Here is a 23,806-nt window from a genome sequence, read left to right as displayed (position 1 = left end):
TTTTTGAAAGGACCGTGACGATATAACTCAGAATTGATTAAAATCGGATTTGAACTTTGCTCAGAAACTGTTACTCGAACTGTACGAATTTATTTTAAAAATTCCAAAATTAATTGTAACTTCATTAAAATAAAATACAATTACGTTATGTGAAGCGAGTGGACAAAGTTAAACGGGGGTTCGTAAGATATAGCTAAATGTAAACAATTTAAAACAATTTTATCAGAAATTAATCCATATTTGTTCAATGGTCATAATTGACCATATTAATTTGTCCGATTAATTATTCTTTTCATCTAAGGTTTTTGGTTGAGATGAAAAAGCTAATGTCACTAGCGGGATTCGAACCCACGACCTTGGGCTTAATACGCCGCTGCTCTACCACTTGAGCTATCGTGACTTCGACCCCCTCAGACACTAACTTCCCATCTCAACCTACAACCGAAGATCGTGGGTTCGAATCCCGCTCGTGATATTAATTTTTCATCTCAACCAAAAATTTTTATCAAAAATGTTGCTGTGTAAACTATGAAATAATCAATTCAGAACGGAGTATTTCCTCATCTTGGGTTGATCACCACTTGCATTTACGTGGCATCGATTTTTTGGGAATATTCCATGGAATACAGCGCCATTCTTAATTTCTGCAAATTCTCTGGCATCACTGGGTGACTTTTTACCCTCTTGGACAACTTGCCCCAAACGTGTTCGATAGGGTTTCAATCGGGACGTTGGAGTGAAGCCCGTTCCCAGGAGTCACCAACGATCCTAGCTGTGTGGGGCCTTGGATTGTCATGCATAAAAATAAAAACGCCGCCAAGTAGTAGGCATATAATGAACACACACTATGTATCACTCAACTTTGGAACCCTCGATGAAGATAAGGTTTGTGCGATTTTCCGTAGAAATGCTTGCCCGAACCGAACACCACCACCTCCATAGCTTCGGAGTGAAAATCTTGCGGAGATATATCGCTCTTCTGTACTTTTCCAAAACCTTTCTCTGCCGTTAGAAGACCTCAAACAAAACCTTGACTCTTCCGCAAACAAGATTTTCGTCCAGTATTGCTCAGACCGGTTGATGCAATTTCTTGCGAAACCTAGCTGTACTATGCCGTGTCAGAAGTTCCCCACCAGTGGCATGCCTTCTGAAAGTCTTCCACTTACAGTGTTAACTGGTCGTAAACTGACATTAACATTTCTTACTTGTCGAAGTGGTTGCTTGGACTCAATAGTGGTAGAATGTCGATTACGGAATACATCCGAAACCATAAAACGGCCATCTCTCTGAGATGTGACAAGATGGCGACCTGGCCCATTCTTTTTTGAGTAACCTCCAGAATCTGTGTAGGGAGGTCCTTTCGGACAGTTGTGTTCTGGGGATGTTAAGTTCCTAACTAATTAATTTAAAAAAAATAATGATAATAAAAAAAACAATCAAACCTCCCGATCTTTAGAAAGAAGCATTACAGAAAAACCAACCAAGTTGAAATTCAAAGATTTATTTAGAAAATCCAGTTGTAAACACAAGTGGAGATTAAATCTAGGTTTTATTTACTTCTAATCCTTTAAAACGGTCCAATATTCTATTAAGATAATTAATGAGAATTTTCTAAGAGATAGTAAGAAACATTAATGGTGGCCACTTTTTTGCTTCCTAGTGTACATCAATCCGGAGATGGACTGAAGTATAAAAAACCTGAACTTTATGTAATAAAACTTTATATTTTTTTTATCTATTAATTAAGGTTTTTAGTGGAGGTAAAAAAGTCATTGTCACGTGTGGGATTCGAACCCTCGACCTTCTGCTAGATAAGCCGCTACTCTACCACTTGAGCTATCGTGACTTCAATTACTTGAACTATCAACTATGCTTGGATATCATTTAAAACCATCACTCAAACAAATTTGAAATTTAAAAATGGTACTACTTAAAAAACAATCAAACCTCCGGATCTTCAGAAAGAAGCTTTACAGAAAAACCAACAAAGATGATATTCAAAGATTTATTTAGAAAATCCAGTTGTGGGAGATTAGAAAAGATAGATCACTATCACTTGAAAAATGGCAAAAAGGAGAGAAAATTCAAAGGTGGGGTTGAGATGGGAAGTTGGTGTCCGAGTGGATCGAAGTCACGATGGCTCAAATGGTAGAGTAGCGGCGTATATGCCGAAGGTCGTGGGTTCGAATCCCCTCGTGACACTGACTTTTTTATCTCAACTAATAACCTTAATTAATTGAAAGATATTAATTTGTCAAGTATACCACGAAAACTAGTGAATTCTTCTTTATCTTATTTTTTTGCGATTTATTTGGCTAACGTGCGTGTCTGAAAATTTCGCAATTTCGAATCTAGAGCTGTCATAATTACATCGAAGAAGAGTGACTGATAACGGGTTCAATGATTCTATGAATTATACGATGAATGGTTTGATTTATTGTTTAAACGATGTTTTTTAACCATTATTTAAGTTTTAAACTGTTGAACGGGCTTTTAGAACCGCTCAAAAGCTCCGCCTCGTTATTTCAGCATAATTCAACACTATTAGGAAAGTACGGGAGTCTGCTTAAAAGGAAGTTTGTTTTATGAAGGTTTGAAGTTAGCTCGGGGGAACAAAAGGCAGAGTTTTCGGCTCGGGCTCAAAGGGAAACATTTGCCTCCCGGGGGCTGTGGAAATAAATTAAATTACGCTCTCGATTGTAAAAGGAAAAGGGGCGTTTTATTAATACATTTTGATTTCGAGTAGCCGTGTTGGGCTGCTGCTCACGCGGTCATTGTTCTCTCCCAGGAGCTGCCCGAGGTAAACAGACACTCGGCCAATAACATGGGAATTTACCTCGGCTGGTCCGCAGTCTTGGCCCTTCTCCAAACACAAACACTCCGCCACACGGACCCTCGCTGTCATCGCTTCCCTACATCTCGGGGCAATTAAATAAAGTGACACGAAAAGGGACGCCCCGGTAGTTCCAAATTTAGGGGGGGGGGTCTTGTAATAAACATTTTTACTACTTTCCAATCGTCTCTACGCTTCATCGTCCAAAATTTTACATTTAAGACATTGAAGCTACCTTCCCACTGGACCAATAAATCAATATAATTATTTAATTTCTTATAGGCGATAATCTGTTATAAATACGCGCTCATATTTGTGTTTGTTGTGCTTGATATGTATCTGGGTGCTCGCGTATCTCTCAGGAGAAAGAGGTAACAAGAAGATAAAAACAAATAGACAAATATATATAAAAAATAGAAAGTCAGAGTTAAACACGAGAGAGACGAGAAAGAAAGTAAGGGGAGAGCCAAATATACAGCCTGACAAACTTGTACAGTGAAAGAAAAAGAGAATGTCATTTGTAGAAAAAAAGAGTTAGAAATACACACACATACACGCACACTGGGACAAAGAAAGAATGAATAATAAGGGGCAAGCAACAAATACAAAAATTCACAGACAAGGGACAAGANGTAGAATGATAGATAGACAAACAGGTAAAGAGTCTAAAAGTTAAAAATAAAGGTAGAGAGAGAGAGAGAAGATGAGGAAAGTGGAGACTCACACGTACACAGTTCGTAGAATAATAGATAGTCAAACAAGTAAAGAGACTAAAAGTTAACAATAAGGGGAGAGAGAGAGAGAGAGAGAGAGAGAGAGAGAGAGAGAGAGAGAGAGAGAGTGATGGTGGGGTAAGTGGAGTAAGGAAATTGAAGACTCACACGCACACAGTTCCTAAATAAATAGATAGACAGACAAGTAAAGACACTAAAAGTTAACAATAAAGGTAGAGAGAGATTAATTGATAGCAGTTTATTTAGCCACGCAGAACGAGAGGGAGTAAATAGAGAGTAGAGACACACACAAATGATAGAAAAACAAGTAGTCAGAGATATGCGGACAAAAAAGTAAAGAAAGGAAAACAAAACAAAGAGTGTTTGAGTTCTGATAGAGTGATAAAGAGAGAAGAGAGGAAGAACGAGAGAGAAAAAGATACGGAAAGGGAGGGAGAGAAAGAAAGAAAAAGAGAGAGAGGGAGAGAGAGAGAGGAGAAAAAAGGAAGAGATACATAAAGCGAGACTTAGATAGAATGATAGAGAGGGAGTGAGAGTGAGAGAGAGCGAGAACGAGTGAAGGAGAGAGAGAGAGAGAGAGAGAGAGAGAGAATTGATTAGAACGTTTTACTTATAAAAGCTCGCAAAATTAGGTCTCATGGACTTCAGAAACAAACAAAAATTAGTGTATTCAGTTCTTTTGTGTTTGGGTGTATGTTGGTAGGAATAGTTAAATGTTTTGACACACGAAAATGTGTTTTTGTTGCCCAACCTGGAATAAATGTCCCTTTAATAACATAACAATTGTGTGACATGAAGCTGAGTCCATTGTTGCTTGATTTATGGCCTGACTGAATCAATGCGAGAGAGAAAAATAAGAGGATAACAAGTGAAATTGATATGTCGCACGTTAGTTCAACATAACATCAGCCCTGTAGCTGTTTAAAAGTATGATTAAAATTAAAATGTTCCACAATTTGTGGGCTTGGTGTACTTTATTAAAGGAAAAGTTAAATGTATATTAGGTATACAAAGTTTGTTTGCTGAAGTCCTTTTCGTGTAAATTTGTGTTGACTTGTATGTATTGAATTGTAATGGGCCCAGCCTCTGTGGTTCTTCTTTGATGACGGAAGTGTTTATTATGTATTATTGTTATGGTTGCATTTCTTTGAAACAATCAATGTCGTCGATGACGGTAGGTCGCGAACGATTTGAATTCCAGAGAAAGAGCGAAGTGGGCGGAAGTGGGCGAGTCAGCAGAAAAAGACTTTTCTGCGGTCGTCCCACGGCAACATAGCGACGCGTTCTTTTGCGGCCGCCGAGCAAGTCGATGATAACTGACCGCACGTCCTTGGAAATTCTCTTTAATTGAAACATTTTTGTAGAAGTTTTGATCGAATTTCAAAAAGATTTTCAATTCGAAAGGACGACCCCTCTCAGAAGGACCGCCCATCTCGGAAAATATTCCTGGATGTACGTTGTGATTTTATGGAACCCGGGGGTTTCTTGATTGCATCCCCTCGTTCCTACCGTGCAATAAGATTATGTGAGGGTGTTCCCAATCAGGTCGGACAAACACAAAGGCCGTCCATCGAAAATTGACCTCCCTCACCTGATCCTTCAGGACTCGGACAAATGAAGATTAAATACCTCAAGGAGTAACGTATAAAAGCCCCCCAAGGAGTGTCAGTAGAGGGTGGAATCGCTAGAGAATTGCATCCTCGCCCCCTGATTACAAACAGATTGGAAATTTATAGCCCAACTATCATTAAGTTATGGACTTCTTTTCCCAACGCCATATTGGTAGGTGCAGCTTTTTATTTGTTAATGTGCCGGTCTCGAGATTTACACGGACGAAAATTTAAAACCGGAAACATTGATGAGTGTTGGTCTGCGAGTCGGTGAAGTTAAGCTGCAATTTATTGGGTCCGTCTTGACTCGCAGGTTTTTTGAACTACTCAAACGCGTTTCGTTATTGCGCCATCTTCAGTGAGGGACAGTTCAACAACATGAATCGATTAAGTTTTTATTATACTTAAGCTAAATATTTTCCAAAGAAATGTGCATTCAGTTCTTCTTTAATCCTCATAAGATCTGATAGCCAAGCAGCCATTAAAGCATTAGCACGTTTAAAAAAATCACATCAAAATTAGTCAGTGAATCCATCCAAAATCTACAAAACGTGGGGAAACACAACCTGATGATTCTTGGGTGCCAGGGCACAGGGGAGTTTTGGGTAACGAGAAAGCAGACAGACTGGCCAGAGGAGGGTCTGCAATACCATACAAGGCCCCGAACCTTCCCTTGGGATAACGAAAAGAAATATAGAATCCTCAATCGCAGAATGAATCCAAACAAAACAAAAGGAGAAGTGGATAAACTCTAGCTGCGGTAGACACTTATGATGAAACGACCTTCACCAAGACTGGCAAAATCACTGCCGCAAATGGAGAGGACTAAACTAAGAGGTGTGGTAGGACTCCTGGCATCTGAGAAAACATTTACACAACATGGGCATGTACAATGATGATCCCATCTGCAGATTATGTAATGAGGAGGAGGAAACAGCCACCCATATCATCTTCGAAAGAGAAGCAAAAGCTCAATGGAGATTTAACCTAACATATGAAAAAAACTTAAGGAATCAAATTGCATCAATGGTAGTCAATGATCTGATACTTCTAAGGAGAAGGATTGAGTCTATTGCACTGAACTGAGGACCTGGGAAAGTACAATTAAGCCAGAAGGCTGCAGTGCCTGGGGAGTGCAAACCCCGCTTCCTAGTATCCTTATTACCCCAAATCAGTTGTTCTTTTGTATGAAAATCTTATAACTCGTATCCTTATTAATAGAGAAATTCTTGCAGTGATGCATTTTTGTCCTTAATTTGAAGAGGCTTTTAGTATTTTCATTTTGGCCAGGATTCAATAAATCCTCGAGTGAAGAAGGACCCAATAAGTGACCCAGTGCTCGTTGCAGTCCGGGAAAATGAAGTTGCCAATACGACTGTTGGTAGAACTCTACCTTTTGAGTTGGGAAGTCCGAGTGGTGGGAAGATCGTGTGTTCGAATCCCGCTCGTGACACTGACTTTTTTACCTCAACTAAAAACCTTAATTAATTGAAAGATATTAATTGGTTAAGCGGACCACGAAAACTAGTGAATCTATCATTAATGTTTAATGAGACATGGTATCAAAGGTTGAATATCAATGAAATAATAATAAAATAATAAATAAAAGCACACTGGCTATGGTTGACAACCGTCTACGGGAAAAACGGGCAAACTTTTTTTTTTATTATTTATTTTTTCTTTAATAAACAAGCACATGAAACTATTATTTATACTAAATTCTAACAATTTGTGCAGGGCATCTCGTTAGTAATTTCCTGGGAAAAAATACCTGTTAAATATAATATTAAGTGAAAGAAAAACATCTTTTAAATGAAATAATTACATTTAATAAAAATAAGATATATAAACCAGTTATATAAAAACCAGTTAACATGAGATGTACTCCTTTTTTTGTAATAATAATATAATAACCCACATACACACACCTGTATATAATAACAAAAACAGGGGGCGTCGGTGGCCGCAACGGTTTAGGCGTTGACACGGCGCTATTTGCTGTAAGGTGAAGGTCCCGGGTTCGAATCCAGCGGCCCTTCATTCGAACCCGACATACTTACAAATGGGATTTTTTTTCAAAAACACCGGCACCCTGAGAATTTATATGACCTCTGCTGTTACGAACCCTCGTAACAAAAATGAAATAAAAAAAAAGAAAAAAGAATACATCCTCATGTTAGCTGGTTTACATTATTTTATTTTCATTAAATTATTTAATGTAATTATTTCATTCAATTCATTAGATGTAAATTATAAGATTACTAAAGTGTTGTTTACAATGTAAGTGAAACGATAAAGCTTCCAATGTGCTTAACAATGTAAGTGAAAATTTTCCCCAAAAACTAATAAACAGTTGGAACTACTCATCGATATTGAACCTTTGATGATGGAGTTCTATTAAAAAAAAAAGTACGACGAATGTCGAAAAATACTTCCGAAATGGGATTACCAATGTAATCAGAAAGAAAAGGTATAAAGTGTACTATAAAAATTTCTGTATCATTCTATTTGAAATGATTCTGCAGATGTTTTGATGTACGAACAGTCCTGGTTTTGTTCTGCGCTGTATTGTTTTTCATCACGAGAGTATAACTGAATTAAAATGCCGTCCTCCGATTGTTCCAAATAAAGCCTGGAATCGGCAGAAAGCATTTGAAAGGGAGTGAACGCTTCGACCAGTTCTTCCCACGCAGCCGGCTTGTTTTGTAACAGATCACGGGGAGAGTGGGGTACATTTCAAGTGAGAAATTTCTCGCTGAGTCAAAAGATGTTATCCGGTCTTCGATTCCATTCCGAACCATTTCTTCCGCTTCTTTTTTCTCGTGGATACGAGGTTGAATCGTCTGAAACACCATTTTTACCGTGAGCTGATATCCGGATGCTCCCTATCTCTGCCATTTATTGCCCGGACTTGGGTACATAACTCTTTGATAAAAAGATCTAATTGGCCTCGTGGGACTGGTCGGTTAATCAGGCTGAAACTTTGTCCCGAGTAGATAGGGGAATTAAAAGTTACATGTTGTAATAAAAAAATTGAAAGGGGGTCCTGCAATCCAAAAAGGGGACGGTTTGTGTGGCTGGAATATTCCATAAAACGGAGGTTTTTATGGTGACATTTTTATTAGGGAATCTGTGTTACACTGATAAGTTTGGCCATCTCTTGATCCGAATATTTTCACTTTTCATCATGAATTTACAGGTGTTGTTACAATTTTAAAACCGACGACAACAGCTTATTTTAAATCGGAGTTTTCATAGCCTGGCCAACGTACAAATGAAAAAGACACTTCAAAATAAATTGTTAAACACCACAGAACAAAAATGCATCACTGCAATAGTTTCAACGCCAATAAGGTTGAGATATATAAGATTTTAATACAAAATAACAACTGAATACATATTTATTTGGGAAATTTCAAGGAGCCAATCATAAAAGTAGTTAAAGTTCTTTTTAAAATTTTTTTGGCTGAATGTCTAGTTTATGTATACTAAAAACCAAGTCAATTCCTTACATTTAATTAAGGATTTTAGTTGAAATAAAAAAGTCAGTGTCACGAACGGGATTCGAACCCACAATCTTCGGCTAGATACGCCACTGCTCTACCACTTGAGTGGTCATGATAGCTCAAGTGGTAGAGCAGCGGCGTATCTAGCCGAAGGTCGTGGGTTCGAATCCCGCTCGTGACACTGACTTTTTTTATCTTAACTAAAAATGTTAATTAATTGAAAGATATTAATTGGTCACCACGAAAACTAGTGAATTCAATTCCTTACAAGTTAGTTCAGACAATTATTTCCTTACTGCCACATCCTTTGTAAAGGCTTAAAATTAATTTATTTTTTGAAAATTTAAAAACCTATAGTGGTTGAAGACCATAAAAAAATTAATTAATTAAAAAAACACTGATTGACGTTGAAGTTGAAAACCAACTTATCTTAACAGCCAATGACTAATTATGAGAAATAATCTGGCAGGAGCTGAAAATTAAATTTTTGCATTTCATTCCTGAATGATTTGTCACCACACTAATTTATTGTACCTTTATCCTAGTTCATTAGAAAGAAATTAAATATTTCCTGATTATTTGGAGATCGTGGGATGTGGTCTGGTTTCAGAAAAACATTTTCTTAATCGTGCCAATGTTTTGATCTTTATTTAGATCATCTTCAGGGACTGGGGCTTTATTTTTTTTACTTTAAGACTAAATTTTTTAAAACATTGTTTATATTATACAAATACATGTACTATGTGAAAAAATGAATTTATACATTGATAGAAATTCATTTTTTCCACATCCTACATGTATTTGTATAATGTAAACAATTCAATTCACTAGTTTCGTGGTCCGCTTGACCAATTAATATCATAAAATTAATTAAGGTTTTAAGTTGAGATAAAAAAAGTCAATGGCACGAGCGGGATTCGAACCCACGAAAAAAATTGAAAAATGGCAAAAAGGAGGGAAAATTCAAAAGGTGAGGTTGAGATAGGACATTTGTGTCCGAGTGGACCGAGGTCACGATAGCTCAAGTGGTAAAGCAGCGGCGTATCAAGCCGAAGATCGTGGGTTCGAATCCCGCTCGTGCCATTGACTTTTTTTCATCTCAACCAAAAACCTTAATTAATTGAATGTAAACAATGTTTATATATCCCAGGCCCTGAAGATGATCTCAATAAAGATCGAAACATTGGAAAATGTTTTTCTAAACCTACGTCACATCAGACCGCATCTCACGATCTCTAAATGATCACTAATTAACAGTCATTAAACACTGCACATAAAATATTTCCTTTGTAAGGGCTTTCTATTAATCTTTTATACCAATCTGTAGTTTTTATCCTAATTGTTTAAATTTATAATTTCATATTGAAATTATTGTAATAACTAACGAACTTATCATGGTTACTAATTGTAAGAAACAATCTGACAGCTAGAGAGAAAAAAAAAATTTGGCATTTCATCGGTCCAAGATCTATCACAGAACTAGATTCATCTTTATTTTAAAATTATAAAGTCAAGGAATATTTCCTTTGACCACATTCTACATTATTTTTTGACAAATCTGGCATTCATTGCATTGTTAAATACTTTTTTAACTGGTCAAATTAAAAAACTTCATTATTACTGGGTTTTTTATAATAGTTTTTGTTTTTTCAGGTCGATGGAGTGTGCAAGGAGCAGGATAGCGGTGAGGAATCATCCCGTGAATCTAGTGGTAGTGTGTGCGAGGAAGAGACGCCATGTGGCATCGGCCTCATGGAACGTCTCATCCGAAGCCACCCGGTATGGTTCCTGCCCGACATCCAGAGAGCCGGGGCTTTCCATCTCCTCCAGGGCAAGGAAGAAGGGGTAATAATCTCGCATGTTTATTTTTAATTGAAATCGATATAATCTTTTCTTTTTTTTTTTTAAGAATTTTGTAGTTAGGCAGTCTTCACAATCTTCGACGATGGCGATATCAGTTAGGCTGCCAGTCGGGAAAGGACCTTACATAGAACACTATTTGATCCAAGCTGGACCTGACAACCAACTCAGCCTTGAAAGTAGTGAAAACAAGTTTCCAAACATTCCAGATCTAATTGCACATTATGCTCAATGCTGGTAATTTCAACATTTCAATATTACTATTGTCTTTTGTCACAAAAATTGTAAAGCTTGAATAAAAACATATATGAATAACATTTACAACATAGGAATGTCATTTCTGATCGTTTTGGCCTGTCAGATGGGTTTCAACTTCTCGCTATATTCTGTGATGTCCACAGTCCAAAACAGCGAGGATAGGTTGACCAAACTGAACAGAAATGACCAAACTGCAGATACATCACCTCTCATGCCCCAAGAAGAAGTCTTACAATATGTCTTCTTTAATGTTTCTTTTAATAATTTATTGCATTACATTTAAGAAATAGCAATAATTTTCTTGAAAAGTCAATGGTTATTTTTCAGTGATGAACTTCCTGTTCAATTAACCCTACCTCGAGCTATCCGAGATGCCAAAAACCGACAGCAACTCTCTTCCCTTGCACTTCTAGGTCAAGGTATTTATAAAAGTAACCCCATGAACTTGCAATTAAAACAATTTTAACATGTTAAAAATTTCCCTTTAAGAATTCTGGGGATACCCAATGGCTAATCCAAGACCTATACAAATAACACCGGAACCCCAGACCCAGCAGGTTTCTGAGTCGACTACAGGTCTCAACAGTTCGCTTCCGAGTAGCCAGGCAAGCAGTCTGAGCAGCTTTGGCAGCGGTAAATATTACATTTATCAAGATAATTAGATCTTTATTTAAATATTTTTCTTGTTTGACAGGTAATAACAATAACCCAGGTAGAAGCCCGACAGGTGAAATGGACCCAATTGTCCTCAACTTGACCCCTCTTAACGATCAAGCTCAGCTCAACAGTCTTCTTTCTACCTTTAAAGGCTCCCCACCGAATGAGTCAGTTGGTGAGTACAATTCCTTTTAAAAGCATGCTTGAAAAAACAACAAAAACTGCGACAGAAAAGATAGTGGAACAGCGTAATTTTTTTTCTGCTGATAAAAAATAGGAAACTGATAAAAAAAAATGTTCCCCCTTTTGTTGTTCCTACTGAAACTGACCACTGCCTTTTTTGGTTCTATTGGTGCAGGGAGTCCAAATTCAAACAGTTGCGAATCTCCTGTAGCACATGCATCCTTACCCTCACTGCGAGCACCCAGGCCAACACCTCCTAACACGCTTAATCTCATAAGCACATCGGCTAACAACAATTCAAGTAAGTTTCCTCGTTAATATATAATCTTCAATTTTCGTCATTTAGCTAGCTATTGCATTCCCAAAGACATTGCATGTGACTGTATTGCCTTGATCATTGGCTTAATTGCAACAGTGATTTTGCAATTTATTGCAAGTAAAAAATTAATTTCATAATCCATATAATCCATATCATAGTCCAGTATAAGCTAAATATATAGTTAAATGAAGTAAATAGGTTTAATTTTGATCTCACAGTAATATTTTTAAAATGCACAATATAATAAATTCACTAATTTCGTGGTCCGCTTGACCAATTAATATATTACAATTAATTAAGGTTTTTTAGTTGAGATAAAAACGTCAATGGCACGAGCGGGATTCGAACCCACGATCTTCGGCTAGATATGCCGCTGCTCTACCACTTGAGCTATTGTGACCTCGATCCACTCGGACACTAACTTCTCATCTCAATTCAACCTTTTGAATTGTCCCTCCTTTTTGCCAATTTTCAAATTGTAATAATTGTAATATATTAATTGGTCAAGCGGACCACGAAATTAGTGAATTTAATGATTTAAAATGAAGTGTACTTCACTAAAGCTCTCCGTGGCCATTTCATTTGTCGTCGAGAATCCAATCCGATTACACGACATTTGAAAAATGGCAAAAAGGAGGGAAAATTCAAAAGGTTGAGTTGAGAAGAGAAGTTAGTGTCCGAGTGGATCGAGGTAACGATAGCTCAAGTGGTAGAGCAGCGGCGTATCTAGCTGAAGATCGTGGGTTCGAATCCCGCTCGTGCCATTGACGTTTTTATCTCAACTAAAAAACCTTAATTAATTGTAATATAATAAATATTGTAATCTGCTGATTGAAGTGTATTTGATACTAATATTGTAAATTATATTGAAGTGTATTCCCTTTTCCTATTCTCATTAAATGCATTTTACTTACATTTATATCTCAGATATTTCATTTTTAATGGTTCATATAATTTCAAGAGAAAAGCATGTTTTTTTTCTTTGTTTTTTCTTTATTTTCTTTATTTATTTTTTGGCATGTACTTTTGGCTATTTGCATAAGGTACAGAAATTGTTGGATGCTTGCGATTGCGTTTTCTATTCAAACAAATAAAAAGTAAAGAGGCTCACGTTAATTTTCAGATTGTAAATCAGTTTCAAGCCCACCAACATCCCTAGGGGTAGTGCCCACAAAAACACCTCCTCCACCACCTCCGAGATGGTCTAAACCAGCCCCAAACTTCACAGTAACAACTACTGTAACATTTTCCATGAGAGAAACATCTACTTCTTCTCCTCCGCTACCGCTTGATGTAACTATCAATCTGTTTTTCTGTTTTTAGTTTTGACCGTCTATTTATTCTTTTTCTGTTTTGGTATAGAATTCTTCAAAGCAAGCATCATTATGTGATAGCGAGAGCTTGCCATCTTTGGCAAGTGGAACAGCGACCCTAGAATCGAACAAAACCTCAAATATAAAGTCACCAGTTTCAGACCCTCTGCCTGGAAATGTTTTCTCTCCGACCGGTTCCGAGACGAAAAGTTCTCTTATGTCACCGATTTCGGATTCAAAACCAGCTCACAGGAGAAGCAAAAGGCATAAAGAATCCAGGCATTATCAGGAATCTGATATTTTGGAATCTCCGACTGTCTACTACCGAAGTTCCGTCGCTGACAAAGTCAGCGACTATGAGGACATCTGGGGACCAGAATCTATGACCACATTCAAACCGAGATCTAGCCCTTTTATGTCTCCTGATGAGGGTGTGAGAAAAGTTCCTGATATACTAGACAGAATCCCACCTTGCCCTGCGCCTAGGCCTAGCCTTAACGCAGCTCCCTCCACACCACATCCGAGTCCCATCACACCATCAGAGCCCCAAACACCTACTGAAACTGTAAGTTATCTATTATTTATTGACAAAAAATATTTTTTTCTAATAACAATTTTAACAGGCCCCAAGCAATAATAAACAATCGTCGCCATTTTATTGTGAGCCTGCGGATGCCATCAAAACAGCAGCACTTGAAGTAGCAAGGCGAAGGAATCGAAATGTACATAGAAGCAATAGACATTCTGACCCGGCAACTCTTCTCCAATGGCCTTCTAACGCACCACCAGGGATTTTAGAAAGGATAGACTCTAAAGTAATTACAAGACATTTTCACATTTTAAATCTTATACAAGACTAAAACTTTTTTTCTTCTAGGAGGAGCTTTCATTAACTGGTCTTTCATCTTCAGTAGATAATTTAGTTGGTCCTAGAAGGCTTGGAAGGAGAATAGGTATTTTGGAAAGAGGTAAAGGAAAACCTAAAATTTCGAAAAGATTTCAAGGAAAATCACTTCCTGAGAACTCCTGGGCTGTAGATTCTAGCTGGGAATTCATAGGTACTATCACTATTGTTATACTAGTTGCATTCCTCAGCTAACATTATGTTTTTTTAGGAAATGAAGAAGATCCGGGTTCAGAGCAAGAAGACATCACTAGCCCTGAAGAAGGATTAGATAGAAAATTCCCTTCTTTGGAACAACAGGATAATGAAAGTCCTTGTGCTAAAGGAATCAGTATTCAAGAACTTATAGCTGAACGGTAAACCCTAAAGTGAATATAAATTGAACAAGCAAATAAAAATTTTAAAAAAATTTTATAGATGTCCGGAGTTGAGGCTTCAGACAGAGCTTTTAGCGATGCGTAACGACCCTGCCAAGTCTGATTCATCAGGGAACAGTGGCTCTCGAGTTAGTGCTTATGATAATGTCACAAATCAACAAAATGGTGCTTCAACCCAATCTCACATCAGTGATGATGATACACAGGTTTGTTCATTTCTTTTAAAAAACATTTAATATATTTTTTTTTCCTAACATGTCTGAAATTTCAGACAATTTTCTCCGAGCCTTGGGACAGTTCAAGGTGGGAAACCCTTTTGGAGAGAGGTGATGATTGGCAAAGGGGAGAAGAAAGAGTTAACATAGTCAGGACAAAAAGCTTCAAGGAACGCCTTGATCCATTTTTATGTAAGTGTTTTTTAATTATTATAATTATCTATAGTTTGATCATTTCAGTTCATCCTGGTCTGTCTATTTTCACTGAGTTTGTTGGATTTGTTTCCAACATTTTGCCATTTTTTGTGGTTGGCTTGTGTCTGATATGTATTGTAAGTCTTTCTTGGTATAGAATTTAATTTTTATGTTTATAATTCTATTTTTACATTCTTTTTTTAATAATTTTGTTATTGGTATACTGCTATTGGTTTCCTCATGTAATCTCGGGTTTTATGAATCATGGAATGATCGTGAATTTTTGTGATATTTCGTCTTAGAATCTCTGGGTTTATTAATCATACAATGATGGGGAATTTTTGTGATATTTCAACTTGGAATCTGTGGGTTCATAAATCATGAAGTGATGGTGAATTTTTGTGATATTTCATCTTGGAATCTCTGGATTTGTGAACCATGAAATGACAGTAAATTCTTGTGATATTTCTTTTTGGAATCTTTGGGTTTATGAACCATGAAATGATGGTGAATTTTGTGATATTTCTTCTTGAAATCACTGTATACAAGAACCAAGAAATTGGGGCCAATCTCTGTGAGGTTTCTTCTTGAAATCTCTGGTTTTATGAACCATGAAATGATGGTGAATTTTTATGATATTTCTTCTTGGAATCTCTGGGTTTGTGAACCATAAAATGTCAGTAAATTCTTGTGATATTTCTTTTTGGAATCTCTGGGTTTGTGAACCATAAAATGACAGTGAATTTTTGTGATATTTCTTTTTGGAATCTCTGGGTTTTTGAACCATGAAACGATGGTAAATTTTTATGAAATTTCTTCTTTGAATCTCTGGGTTTGTCAACCATAAAATGATGGTGAATTTTTCTAATATTTCTTCTTGAAGTCGCTGTGTATAGGGACCACGAAATGATGGTGAATTTTGTAATTTTTCTTCTTGAAGTCATTATGTGTAGGTAGCAATAAATAGTGGTCAATCTCTGTGAGTTTTCCTCTTGTAATCTCTGGTTTTATGAACCAAGAAACGATGAATTTTTATGAAATTTCTTCTTTGAATCTCTGGGTTTGTCAACCATAAAATGATGATGAATTTTTCTAATATTTCTTCTTGAAGTCGCTGTGTATAGGGACCATGAAATGATGGTGAATTTTTATATTTCTTCTTGGAATCTCTGGGTTTGTGGACCATAAAATGATGGTGAATTTTTGTAATATTTCTTCTTGAAGTCACTGTATATAGGAACCAAGAAATTGTGGTATTCTCTATGAGTTTTTCTCTTATAATCTGTGGGTTTATAAATCATGAAGTGATGGTGAATTTTTGTAATATATCTTCTTGAAGTCACTTTGTGTAGGAAACAAGAAATTGTGGTCATCTCTGTGAGTTTTCCTCTTGTAATCTTTGGTTTTATGAACCAAGAAACGATGGCGAATTTTTATGAAATTTCTTCTTGGAATCTCTGGTTTTGTGAACCATAAAATGATGGTGAATTTTGTAATATTTCTTCTTGAAGTCGCTGTGTATAGGGACTATGAAATGATGGTGAATTTTTGTGATATTTCTTCCTTGGAGCTCTGTGTTTGTGAACCAAGTATTTATGGGCAATCTCTGTGAGGTTTCCTCTTGTAAACCCTGGTTTTGATGAACCATGGAACGGTGGTAATTTGTTGTGAGATTTCTTTGGTTGATGCACCTCGAAATGGCAAATTTTTTGTGAGATTTCTTCTTGAACTGCCATGGTTTATGAACCAGGAAGTGATGATGAAATTAAGTGAGATTTCCTCTTATGGTCCCTGGAGTTTCAAATAGGAAATAATGGTAAATTTTTTGAGATTTCTTTTTGGATTCTCTGGGTTTATGAACTGTGAAATAATGAATTATGTCACACAGCTTCATCTAATTTAATTTTCTCCAGGCAAAGAAAGCCATTAAGTATGATGCCAACTGTCGAAATGCATTTAAAAGTTGGTTTAAAACTCAAATTTCCTTGTTTATATTTTTTAATTATTACTGACCCATTAAGTAAGTAAATACGTAATGTAAAGGTTGGGCATAACTAAAATACTGGGAAAGGATACTTAATAATACTCCCTAGGATGAGATTGAATGATTCATGTAACGATTAATTAAGGTTTTTAGTTGAGATGAAAAAAAGTTAATGGCACGAGAGGGATTCAAACCCACGACCTTCGGCTAGATACGCCGAATGGGGTTGAGATGGGGAGTTGATGTCCGAGTGGATCGAGGTCACGATAGCTCAGGTAGTAGAGCAGCGGCGGATCTAGCCGAAGGTTGTGGGTTCGAATCCCGCTCGTGCCATTGACTTTTTTTCATCTCAACCAAAAACCTTAATTAATTGTAATGTATTAATTGGTCAAGCGGACCACGAAATTAGTGAATTAATTCATGTAACATTCTTAATTATTGGGCGTTTAAATTTTACAATAATTTCCTTATCAATATAATTGTTTTGTTTACACTCAAAAATGCTTGAGAGGAAGATTAAGGATTACCTCAAACTAGAGTTTTGTATGTTTTTCAATATGATATAATATTTTTTATATCTTGTATGAATGGTTCTTTAGACAATTGCATTACAGTAAAATATATGTTTATAAAATATGTTAAAAAATGTTATCAACTATATATTTAAATGTTTTTAATTTATTACTGATTTCGTAATTGTTTTAGTGCGTAACGTTTTGCTAAAATAATTGTAAAATTTTAATGCAATGAAAATTTGATTTGATTTGATGGGCCATTGACTGTTAAAAATTTTCAAATTTCAGCCATTGAAAGTATTATAATTAAAGAAATTTTCCATTAACATTTCTTAAGAAATCCATTTATGTTTAGCGGTCTAATTGACCAAATTACCTATTTCAGTTAATTATTCATATTTTCTTCTTCCTTGGTGTCTTGATTTTCCATTATACAAAAATCGTTTCGTTGCATTTTCCTCCATTGATGAGTTCTGGGTTCATGAATGCCTGAAACGTAATTGTCTACGTCGTAGCGACGATTTTCTTATCTATTTGGAAAATAGTAACGTCTAGTTGTGTTATTTATTTACTAGACAAATATTTCGTCACACAATACAAACTAGAGACGTCTTCAGTAAACCCAGGACGTCGAGAACAAATGAGGAAAAACGGATCAAAATTGGAACTATTTTAATGTACGACGTTCTCATGAAAATATATTAATTATTTAAGTTAATTTATTATTAAAGAAATCTTGGTCATACAACAGGAAACTTGGCTGAATTGAAACATTTTGGATTTATTCAAAAAGATAAGATTTCTGATCCATTAAGATCAGAAATGTCCTGTGAAACTCTTTAGTGGGTCCTTCAGCGTCGTAAGATAATAAAACTTCGGCTTATCATTGATCATACGAGATAAGTGTATCATTATTTGTTTGCAATTTTTAACGATGCGCAAAAAGGTTCATTTTTTGAAACTTATAACTAACTACTGGTCATAAATTAGTAATTCAAATTGGATTTTGTGCTTCTTGATTATTGCGATAACTTAAAACACAAGACATTTTATTATTACGCCAACACAATCTCCTAGGAGTAGCAATTGATTTTTCCCGATAAATTTTGTTAGAGAAAGAAAAAATATTTACTTTAATAAGATCGATAATCATCTTACCGTCTTCCATTTATACTAATTTTGATTTACTTTTAAAAAAATGATGGTAAATTTTTGTGAGGATTCTCCTTGAAGTATCAGGGGTTTATGCACCACGAAATGATGGTAAATTTTTGTGAGATTTCCTCTTTGAATCTCTGGTTTATGAACCACGAAACGGTGGTAAATTTTTGTGAGGATTCTCCTTGAAGTATCTGGGTTTATGCACCACGAAATGGTGGTAAATTTTTGTGAGATTTCCTCTTTGAATCTCTGGTTTATGAACCACGAAACGGTGGTAAATGTGAAATTTCTTCTTGAAGTTTTTGAATTTATGAACTATGAATCTCTGTTAAATTCTTACCATAAATACCATTTCCTGATCATATTCGTCGTCCAAAATACAGACGTCTTGTAAGTTGTTGCAAATAAAATATTGCTGCGAGAATTATAAAATAGTCGTTATGAAGTTTTACGATATCTACTGTGTAAATTGATCTTGATTGATATGTCCAAGGGTTTATTTTATAGTCATTATATAAGTCTGACGTTTAACATCCGCTTGGATGTAAAAGTGAAATAAATAAACGATCTCGATTCATATTGTTAAACTTTTAGAAAGCTTTTAAATACACAATCGGAAAATGTTTGTTCTCAATTGGAAACGAAATTAAATCCTAACTTAATTTTAAAAGAAATTATTTCAGTTTTTCCACATAATTTTCCATTTTTTCTCCTTTTATTGCTACTTGGATTATTTAAATAAAATTAATAGATTGAATCTTTGATTACATTTATCGTATTACTCAATCACACAACCGTACTTTCTCGTCCATGTTGAAAGTATAAATTGATAAAGTTGAAGGTCTTGATGTATCTGGGTTTATGAACCACGAAACAGTGGTAAATCTTTGTGAGATTTTCGATGTGAAAATCGAACAAATACGTTTTATCCGCTTAATATTTTGTTAATGTTTTATTTTTGACCAATTTTGGTATTGCATGATGAAACAACGTTTCAGAAACAATCATGCTTTTTTTCATTATCTTGATGGGAAAATGTCTCGGTTGCCCGGCTGATAAATATTGTTCGGACAAACATGCTAATCGAGCTATGATAAATTTTCAAATGTTTATACTTATAGCCGATGCGTACATATGAAAAGCTGGTCACGTGAATTTATTTATATACATACAATTTGCCTCGACAAAAAGCTCACACGGGTAAATTTTCGTTAAAAATTATTCCAATTTATAACAGATAAAACTTTTATCTTTTGTTTTTCAATTGCACTTAATCAGGATTAAAAGACACAAAAAATTTGAATATTTTTAAATTCAATTGGTATGTATTGCATTTTTGTTTTTACTAGATTCCAAATTTTACAAAATCGCGCCTGATGAACCGTAAACAGCGAGTACTGCCGGCCTAACTTTCATATAAAAACCTTAATCTTTTAGAATTTTCAAGTTTTTTTAACCAAACCAAGTAAACTGTTTGCAATCGCCTTTTTCGCATTCCCTTGGTATTTATTTATTTATTTTTTAATTCAATCCAGTTGGATTCAACGTTCTAATTGCGTTTTATGAAATGATTTATTTGTTTTTCAATCCTATCAAGTTTATTAAACTGTTTTCAATGAAAATTATTTTTATGAAGATGTAGATTTTTATTTCAATTGATTTGAATACAACTATTTCAAACTACCTATTATAGATGGCTTAGCTTTTTTGTTAACTTAATTAAAATGTTGTCAACTGTTTCTTACTGCTTTTTGTCGATTTAACAGCTGCTTTTGATACAGTTGATCGTAGAGGCCTAATTTTAAAACTGCAATCTGGGTTTCTCTTTTAAAGTTGTGAATATCCTTAAGTCTTTGTTTTTGGCAGCCACTTCTTGTGTACGTGGCCAGAATGGAGTGTCCGAGTTGGTTAGGGTACAGTCTGGTGTGCGACAAGGTTGCGTGCTAAGCCCTTTATTATTCGCGCTGTTTTTTTAATGCCCCCAGGTTCTTGGATGTGGAATTCGCATGAATTGTTGAGTTATTAAAATGTTAATGTATGCGGATAACATAGCTATTTTGGCAGAGACTTCTTCGGAGCTTAAGAGGAATATTACAAATGTTTGATGCCTATTGTGAACAATGGAATCTGTCAGTTAACTTACAAAAATTCAGATCAGAAAGGGTGGTAGGCTTAGCGCCTCAGACCTTTTACTTCAAGGTTGAACGTATAGAGGTGGTAAAAGAAAACAAATATTTAGGAGTAATATTTACCCCTTAACTTTCTTGGGCGAAACATTCATCAAGGAAGACGTCAGCGGAAATGGCTATAAACAGAACCTGGTCCACTATTATTGCGCAAGAATATGTCCCTATTAAAGCAAAATTTAGTGTGTTTAATTCTGTCTCTCAGGTTTGGATCAAAGGTTTGAAGCAACAGAAAAATTGCAACGTAAGTAAATTATTCACGTTGCCCTTGGGTACCCCAAACTATATTCTGTATTTGGAAACAGCAACTGAATTGGTGTTTGTTTATACACTTAAGCTTCATTTCTCTTTCATAACAAAAGTGATGCTTTCCTCGGACACAAGGTTTTCAAGAATCACAGCACTGGAAATAATTAAGTACCATTAATTCCCATTGGTTTGCTCATTGGAATTTTTTTTAGTAAATACCATCTAGTCTTCTCATTGACCCTTGAGAACATCTGTAGTTGGCAGGTTCATTTTTCGACTCTCCTCTCCACGATAGCCTCTCAGCATCGGGAAGATGGCTTATTACGGGTTCAAACATCTGCATACCTGTTTCTCTACAAGGAATTAGAAGTTTCACCCATGTTTCAGTTCCAGAAGCCTAATTTTGACGGTCTTTCCTTGCGTGAACTATGATGGGCATTTAAACTGAGATGTGAGGTTTTACATGTAAATTCACCTGTGTGGAATAGTAACTTGGGTATATGCTCCCTATGCAATTCTCGTTCCGTTGAGACTGTGTTTCACTTTTTGGCAGAGTGCTCGATTTTGGGTGAGATTCGGTTCTTACGCCTTGGTTGTTTTACTCACCCAAGAAGTGAGCTATTGCGGTTCTTGAGTGGCTCAAATTCTCGGTGCTTGATTCGGTATGCTAAGCATTCTTGAAACTACAGATACGAATTGATTCAAGAATTTAATTTTTAAAAATTAAGAATTTAATTTTCCCTCCTTTTTGCCATTTTTCAAAATTCAAAAGGTGCGGTTGAGATGGGAAGTTGGTGACCGAGTGGATCGAGGTCACGTTAGCTCAAGTGGTAGAGCAGCGGCGTATCAAGCCGAAGATCGTGGGTTCGAATCCCGCTCGTGCCATTGACTCTTTATCTCAACTAAAAACCTTAATTAATTGTAATATATTAATTGGTCAAGCGGACCACGAAATTAGTGAATTTTTAAGTGTTATTAACCCATCAAAATTTTGGGTATAGACTTCATTTTGAATACTAGTTCGCTTGTTTAGTTATTTATGTTGTATTTTCCATTTTTTTAGGTATACTTTGTAATTTTGTAATTTATTTTATTTTTTGTATATTTTTTCTCTTTTTTCTTTTCTTATCTCTCTCTCTTCTCTAAACTGCATATATATTTGTAAACCTCTGGCAGACGGATCGGACGATCCATGTCCATAATGCTTTTGTTCTTTAATATAACGAAAAGTTTTAATTTTGTTTTAATAAAGCTATTATTATTATTATTATCTTACTGCCTTTTATGAAGTGCTGAGAAGTTTTTTCAACCCAATGGAGTTTACTTAACAGTTTCGAAGTGACGTTAAGAAATACCTAGATTTTTTTTCAATACAATCGAGTTTAATGAATGATTCCAATTTCCTTTTATGAAGCGTCTAGATCTTCATACCAATCGAATCGAATTCAACTGATTCCAAATGCCTTTTTAAAGTGTCTTGATTTTTTTTTTTTTTTTTGTTTGTTAATGAAGTGTTTAGATCCTCATTCCAATCGAGTTAAATTCAACTGTTTTCAAGTGGCTTTTATGAAGTCCCTAGATCTTCATGCCAATCNTTTTATGAAGCGCCTAGATCTTCATACCAATCAAATCGAATTCAACTGATTCCAAATGCCTTTTATGAAGTGTCTTGATGATATATATATTTTTTTTTAATTTTAATTTTTTTTTATGAAGTGTCTAGATCTTCATTCCAATCGAATTAAATTCAACTGTTTTCAAGTGGCTTTTATGAAGTGCCCAGATCTGTTTTCAATTCAATCACGTTTACTCCTTACTACTTTCTTTCTTATTACTACTACTTTCCAACTTCGTTTTTTGAAGTGCCTAGATTTTTATTTCAATTGAATTGAATCCAACCACTTTCGATAGTTGGCCTAGATCTTTTGTAAACTCAATCCTGTTTCCATCATACCTACTTTGAATGATTTTGACTTCTTTCCTCCCAATTATTAATTATTAATTTCAGCTTATATAATTGATTAAATTCTCCAAATTTGACCTTCATCAACTGTGACCTTATGCGACGATATTTCACAGACGAAAGACCGAGGAGAATACATTAATTTTTCTTTATCTCAAGAATTGAGCGATTGGGGGAAATTTGATATTTAATCCCTTGTACTTTGTGATATTTTTGATAAGAAAATTGAATCAATTGAAAGCTTCGCCGAAGTATCCGGAAACACGCGTATCTGTACGGTAAGAAATGTTTAGACACGACAAGCAATTATCTAATTGTAAAGGCAGTAGTTACAGGTCACGGCTAAAGCGCCATTTCGACGTTAAATTGTCCAGATAATAAAAACGTTTAAGGAAGATTAAAAACACTGTCAAAATTGTGACTCCACGATTTTCAATTGAAGCTGATAAGCTGTATACACATTCGGCGTCATATATTTCTCAAACTATTAATCGTAGTGGCATCTATGTAAATAGGTCCAATTCCTACAGTAATTATCAAAATATACACTCAAGATGACTTTTTATCGGTTGATTATAATCAATTAATAATAAGTATAATTAAAATTATTGATATAAAAAACATATAAATAGTTATTCAGAAATCGTGAGATGCGGTCTGGTGTGATGTAGGTTTCAAAAAAACATTTTCTTTATCGTGCCAACGTTTCGATCTTTACTGAGGGCACTCTCAACACGACTCGCAAGAATGGCACAATTACACAGAAGACAAACACTTTGAGCCC

At 35.5% G+C, this 23,806-nt stretch overlaps 1 protein-coding gene across 7 annotated transcripts in view; it reads left to right on the top strand.

Moving 5' to 3' along the window:
* Positions 1-23,806, top strand: part of LOC106665170 (protein sprint) — a 450,469-nt gene that overhangs the window by 419,953 nt on the left and 6,710 nt on the right. For 6 of the 7 annotated variants that reach the window (XM_014391409.2, XM_014391412.2, XM_024226765.1 and 3 more), the window contains 13 exons: positions 10,337-10,528; positions 10,593-10,780; positions 11,129-11,220; positions 11,291-11,434; positions 11,496-11,633; positions 11,817-11,942; positions 13,084-13,253; positions 13,323-13,838; positions 13,897-14,088; positions 14,151-14,331; positions 14,389-14,533; positions 14,595-14,760; positions 14,826-14,961. In XM_014391409.2, the coding sequence (XP_014246895.1) occupies positions 10,337-10,528; positions 10,593-10,780; positions 11,129-11,220; positions 11,291-11,434; positions 11,496-11,633; positions 11,817-11,942; positions 13,084-13,253; positions 13,323-13,838; positions 13,897-14,088; positions 14,151-14,331; positions 14,389-14,533; positions 14,595-14,760; positions 14,826-14,961 (2,386 nt within the window). The remainder of the gene's footprint in view (positions 1-10,336; positions 10,529-10,592; positions 10,781-11,128; positions 11,221-11,290; positions 11,435-11,495; positions 11,634-11,816; positions 11,943-13,083; positions 13,254-13,322; positions 13,839-13,896; positions 14,089-14,150; positions 14,332-14,388; positions 14,534-14,594; positions 14,761-14,825; positions 14,962-23,806) is intronic. The other variant, XM_014391411.2, reaches the window with a different exon arrangement.

The sequence above is a fragment of the Cimex lectularius genome, unplaced genomic scaffold (assembly GCF_000648675.2).
Source record: "Cimex lectularius strain Harlan isolate CLEC.00 unplaced genomic scaffold, Clec_2.1 scaffold140, whole genome shotgun sequence".
Classification (NCBI taxonomy): domain Eukaryota; kingdom Metazoa; phylum Arthropoda; class Insecta; order Hemiptera; family Cimicidae; genus Cimex; species Cimex lectularius.
The sequence above is the reverse complement of the archived record's forward strand: the minus strand, read 5'-3'. Positions and strand labels throughout refer to the sequence as shown.